Source organism: Lathyrus oleraceus, chromosome 3 (genome assembly GCF_024323335.1).
Source record: "Lathyrus oleraceus cultivar Zhongwan6 chromosome 3, CAAS_Psat_ZW6_1.0, whole genome shotgun sequence".
Classification (NCBI taxonomy): Eukaryota; Viridiplantae; Streptophyta; class Magnoliopsida; order Fabales; family Fabaceae; genus Lathyrus; species Lathyrus oleraceus.
The window spans coordinates 231,228,182-231,234,224 of NC_066581.1; the positions used below are offsets into that span (position 1 = coordinate 231,228,182).

The 6,043-nt window shown below is 36.0% G+C and overlaps 1 protein-coding gene across 1 annotated transcript; it reads right to left on the reverse strand.

The window, feature by feature from the left end:
• Window positions 1-701: 701 nt before the first annotated feature.
• LOC127126497 (uncharacterized) lies at window positions 702-5,673 on the reverse strand. Its single transcript, XM_051055428.1, has 5 exons — window positions 5,122-5,673; window positions 2,791-2,906; window positions 2,326-2,700; window positions 1,436-2,183; window positions 702-1,035 (listed from the first exon to the last, which is right to left on the reverse strand). The coding sequence occupies exons 1-5, from the start codon at window positions 5,363-5,365 to the stop codon at window positions 965-967; spliced, it is 1,554 nt and encodes a 517-aa protein (XP_050911385.1). The 5' UTR covers window positions 5,366-5,673; the 3' UTR covers window positions 702-964.
• Between the last annotated feature and the right edge of the window lie 370 nt (window positions 5,674-6,043).

The following is a 6,043-nucleotide window of genomic DNA, read 5'->3' on the forward strand; positions in this document are numbered from 1 at the left end:
GTGGGCATCATCTCATCCCATTACGCATTGAAAGGTGGCTTCATTCAAACGTCAGAGGCAATTCACATGACAGGATCTTTTCGCCTCGGTGTCATATCTTTCAAAAATATGAGTAAATATTTTTTATTTTTTATATTATTCTTCACGAGCAGAGATCATGTGCAATCTACGACACCCTTCACATGAAAGGTGGGAGCTACTATAGTACCATGCCTTCATTAATAAACCACCTAAAAAACAAAAGTAAATTCGTACAAAAACTTCTAAATAATCCCAAAAACCTCTATTTGAATAAGTCAACTTTATCATGAAATTGTGCAAATAAACTAAAGTCGTCAAAAAAAATTATTACATAAATCATGATAAAATATTCATAATTTTTTATCAATTAAAAAAAATTATCTACAACAACAGTATTTGTGGTTATATCCAACTTTAAAGATTAATCTCTACAATTTCGTACAGAAATATTAGAAAAAGTATGTTCTTTAGCGATGGTTACAAGTTGGTTATTTAGCTCATGAAGATAGAAAAACAGGGGAAGAGATGAACTAGAAGCATTAACATTGCAACAAAAAAAATCGTGATTTCAATTGCCATCATTGCCACTGGTGAAACATTTTCCTTGTCACCTCATCCAACATTAACTTTGGTACTGACTAATAAACCATACATAGAAATTTATTGAAGGGATTAGAAACTAAAAGAAAATTGTTTCTTTACTTCTCTCTTTTTTTTTCATCTTACATAACAAAACAAAGGTAATGCATGTAATCAAGGCCTGCCACTTATGGACTTTGACCTGAAAATGGGTACATACACCATCTGGATATTTTTAATCAACTATTTACACCAATGATGACAACTTACATCCACTCATACATGTGTAGCTCACACTTTGCGTAGCTCACATTCATAGTAATCTAGTTTTATCTTTTCCAAATGGTACAAGTTTAGCACTTTGTCACACATGTAACATAAGTACAACAAATATTAAAGATGTCCATTTAACAGCTCCAAGACAACCTGCAGAGGCTGCAAAAAAACAAGATATCAATTCACAAGAAATAATAATACATGAGAACAAAAAAGAAAAATGTATTAAGATGAGAACAAAAATAAAATAATTATAATATCAAATTGGAACTTCATTAGGCTAACTACTTATAATGTCAAATTTGGTAACCCTTTTGGAGGTTCCTCCCTTTCACCTTCCCATCAAACCGAACTTCATTAGGCTAACTACTTATAAATTCATTCATAAACTGAGTAACCCCTATCCACAACCAGTTTTAACATCACTAATAGATCATGAATGTTTTAAATGCAAGCGCAAAAAAAATTGTAAAATAAGATGTCTCTAATTTGCAACTGACGAGTAATAAAGCATTAGCATTGAACAAAAAACTACTTTTATATCATTAAGCTTACTCACATGGTGATATTGATAACCCATGAAACTGTGTGGGTGGTTGTTCTGCAGCAGGGCCGCTCTTAGGTGGGGGCTCCGCATGAGCAAAAGCTACATTTGGCAAAGGACTTAAAGCAGGTACTGAATGAGAGGCATGTGTAGGAGGTTCAACCTGTGGTTTTGGTGATGAAATAGGAACATGGTGATGATGTTCAATGCTAGGGGCAATGGAAGGTGTTAGATAAGTATGTCTCCTAGCATTACGCGTAGACCTTTTTCTACGCTCAAATGGGCAATCAGGAGGATGAGCTTGAGAACTTTTCTGAGGTGTAGGTGCACTTTTTGTAGATGCGGGAGAACCAACTCCAGGTGTAGTTACACCCTCCCAAGGATTAGGTGTAGGTGCAGGTGCGGGTATAGGAGAAGTTGCAGGAGTTAGATGGGTATCATGATGGTGGTGATGATGATGATGGTGGTGGTGGTGGTGATGGTGTGAGGAATGAGGCACTGGAGCAGGAGCAGGTGATCTCGCGGAGCCGGTATCACTTCCGTTAAGGGAGTGCTGCAAGATGGTTGAAAGTCTGACTTGCTTAACCCTACCAAACTCAGTGTTATTCAAGCCAAGATTATGAGGTCCCATGATGGTTTGCGCCAATTGCTTTAGCCTCTTTTTGGATGGAGGAATCCCAACCGCAAGTAGAACCGAGGATTGAATAATCGTGGGAGCATCTACTGTTGAACCTTCAGAATTTGACAAGACGACTTGCAAGTTCTGCAACCAACCGATAAACCCAATCAATATTAGCATGGCATAGCCTATGATTAACATGTTATCAGAAATCTTCTAGAAATCCCAATAACAATAAGTGGTATATTCCATAGAAACAGAAAGAAAAGAAAGAAGTTTAACAAACCTCATAGGATGTCAGATGTAATCCAGACTTTAGCTGATTTGTCAGCTCATTGAAATGTACTTGTATTTGATATATGGGAAAATTCAAAGAAAAATTGAATTTTGTTTGCACTTTCTGCAAAGGAAATGCATTCTGTTGTGGAATTATAGTAATTCCTCCTTTAAATTTCAGCACTTCAAAAAAGACGGGATCTCCAAATAAGGATGAAGTGAGCTGGAGAACTGATTGGTGTATCACCAAGGACGTAAATAATGATCTTATCAAACTTATGGCGGGAGAAGACGCTTCTGAGTATTCACCACCATCAGGATCGACTGCAAATACCACTTTTGTCATGTTTGGCCGAGGTAACGGGTCTAGAGACAAGATGTTCACCTGAATTTTTTTAAAGAAAAAAAGAGAATGACATCAATATGTGAATATTAATATAGGGCATTAAAGGAAACTACTAAGAGAGAGGTGTACTGTTGTAGTAGAGGGAGCTTCTATCTCATCAAAAATTTCCCGTGCGAGCTGCAATTTGTAATCTTCTAGCACAGTGACCGGCTTATGAACAATAAAGCTTGCAACAATATCATGACCTGCAGAATTAATAAAATTATCATTAAGCAAATAGATTTTATAAATTGTCATTATTATTAAAAGAGTTTGATTTTGTCAGTATTTGTTGGTACAGTCAGCCTCTTTTAGTGGTGTGGCGAACTGTCAATGTACAACTAAGTGATACAACTTTAACACTACAATGGATCAAAATTATTAATAAAATGAGACATATAGGAGCAAAGAAGCATAAAGAAAATTCAGTAAAATATTTTAAATTTGATGATGACAACATGTAAGGAGATACTGAATTTATTTATTTTCTAGAGAATGGAATAGAAATTGAATAATGAGATTTAAAGTATAATGTTATGCAGAGGCACAATGCAAGATGCTTAATATTAAGGAACTACAGTTATCCCAATTACCAACAGCGGCATCCAATATTGAAACTGAATAACCAAATTTCCAGTTGCCGCCTGTTGATTGTCCCTACCTCCACAACTCCTTTTTGTAATCCAATGTTAAACCGCTTGATATTTCTATTTCATTTCCTCGCTTAAGCTCTTTTTATTCTTCAAGCAATCACTTAAAAGTTATAACATGTTTGCTAATCCCTAAATTTGTAAGAGAAATTGTGTGGCAGTTCGACATTCGGAATCTCCAATGGTTAAAAAGTGTGCTGGGTGTAACAGACATGTATGAGGTAGAAGTTTGTAATGATTTGAATAACAATGAGAGCTAACTAGTGGCCGAGCATATGGTATCACAATGCCGCGGCAATGCAATGGCATAATATTGAAAAATTTCTCATCAAGCAGAAAGCTTTAAAATTTTAAGATTACAGGAATTAAGTTTGATGTCACATTCCCAGCTCAATCACAGCTCCCGCCATACAAGGTCCAGGAAAGGCCAGACCCAATATCACTGTCTATCTATTGTAGACAGCCTTTCTTTGCACAACCCAATCTGTGGCCTTCTAATCATATGGAAATAACTGCATTGTTGCCCCATGACTCTGATAAGTATTCAAGCACTTGGGGTAGAACCAGGTCAGTTAGATACTCCACCAAGCATCTCACACTACCCGATGATCACCCCATAATACCCAAGTCTCTATCATAGCACCACCCCAGAGAGCCAATGCATTGGCTGCTACACTGTCTACAACGCTTTACTTGACCTTTTCCCGTCAGCCCTTCTGTACTTGGCTCTTCCTAGACCACCAACAGCCAACTCTTCCTGAACCAACAACAACCAAGACTTATCCCACTAAGTGTGGCCGGCTACATGGATCAAATTCCGCTATAATGTTCAATCTAAAACCATGTTTCTATCCAACTCTAATACCAATTGATAAATATTCAAGCACTTGGAAAAACCTCCCTTAAATGCTAGCTATTTGGGGGAAGAAACAAGGCACTAAAATACTCCATCAATCATCTCAAACTACTCAATGTTAGCATCCCATTATACTTGAGTCTCTATAAGCTGAGCTCGTCTCAAGGATGCCTAGTACTACTTTTCATAATTCTTTTGCATTAGCCAAGAGAGTCTTACAAATAGAGACGGAGTTATATTAACATCAACCCAACTTGCTAGATAGCCTAATGCTACACCACAATTGCAATATTTCTGAGATAGACCACAAACTAGTCAGCTGATTCATGTCAGAAATCATACACTTTGTGTCACATTCCAAAACAAGAAAAATATTCTATTCATAGAAACTTATAATGAAATAGAAAATCCATTTCTTGATTAACATTATTACCAATATTGATTTTAAACATCTTAAAAGTATAAAAATGTAAAAAGATAATGTTAAAACTAGGCAATGCAGTCCCAAAACAACTTTCAAAAGTGCAAAATCAAATCATCAAAACCTTACTAAAAATAGATGTAAGGAAAGTAATTACAAGAATAGATAGAAATAAATAAATAAAAATATCCTACAAACAAGGTTACCTCTTTAATTAGCTAATAAACAAAACTACCATAGTAAAAAAAAACAACTAAACGAGTCATTAATTCTTAAAATACCCAATTAAATATCACTTGAGAAGCGAAATTATTTATAGATTATCCCTAATTTAACGGCGTTAAAATTTAAAATTAACGAAAAAATCTAAACTTTAATTTTTGTAAAACCAAAAACAGAAACGGATCTAGTAGTATATCCACAAAACAATGCAGCCACCGACAAATCCAAAAAATAGGGCTAAAAATAGCATAAAATTGAAGAAAAAAACGAACCTTTATATTTGGAATCATCGTGCAGATTCTTCTGATCTGCGAGGTGAAGAAACGGAGGCAACCAGAACAAAGCAGAGAGGAACAAAGCAAGAGAGAAGAGAAAAACGAGAATGCATCTGAAACCAACGAGTTTCTGAATCTGAGAACAACAACAACAGCGCCGACACTCTGTTTCCGCATTCTGCGGTCGATCCGATGAGGTAGCGCCACGTGGCAGATGTTGTTCTTCTTCGGATTTTCCCATTGGAAGTACAATGCAGAAGAAGAAGAAGAAGAAGAAGTGAGAGAAGTTCAGTGTCCATTCCCTTGGGACGTGTTTGGTTCACCCATTTGAGATTACACTGAGAAAGTGTTGGTGAGAAAATGGATTATTGTGTTATTATTGGATTTTGTTTTTGGAGAATTTTGTTTGATTTTGGTTGGGGGAGATGAAAAAATTGAGAAATGGTTAGGGTTTGAAAGAGGAAAGGAAGAGATAGTGAACTAACTCGTGCTGCAAGATTAACAACAAGTGTCATTTTCTTTTGGAGAGACACTGCTTTTATTCATTTTTGCTTTTTGTTTTTTATTTTTTTGAATGGAAGAAAATATGTTTTATTTTAGAGATCAATTTTTTGTCATTGTGTAGAGTGGCAAGTACCATCTCATAGGGGTGGCAAACTGGTATCGTAGCTTAAAAAATGACTCAGACTGGGGTGGTGCTAGTTAAGGATGTGAGTCTAAAAATGCAAAAAAATGAGGGTGGGGTGGAGAAAGTCTGCGGACACTGCGCTCTTTAAACCTAAAAATACAAAAATTTATATAAATACACGTGTCCGTAAAAGTCCGCGAAAAAAACAGAATAGGATAAACATATTAGAGGATGAGGATCTAAATCTTTTTTTCGACTCGCACTAAAGGGTGGACAAAACGGACATGACCC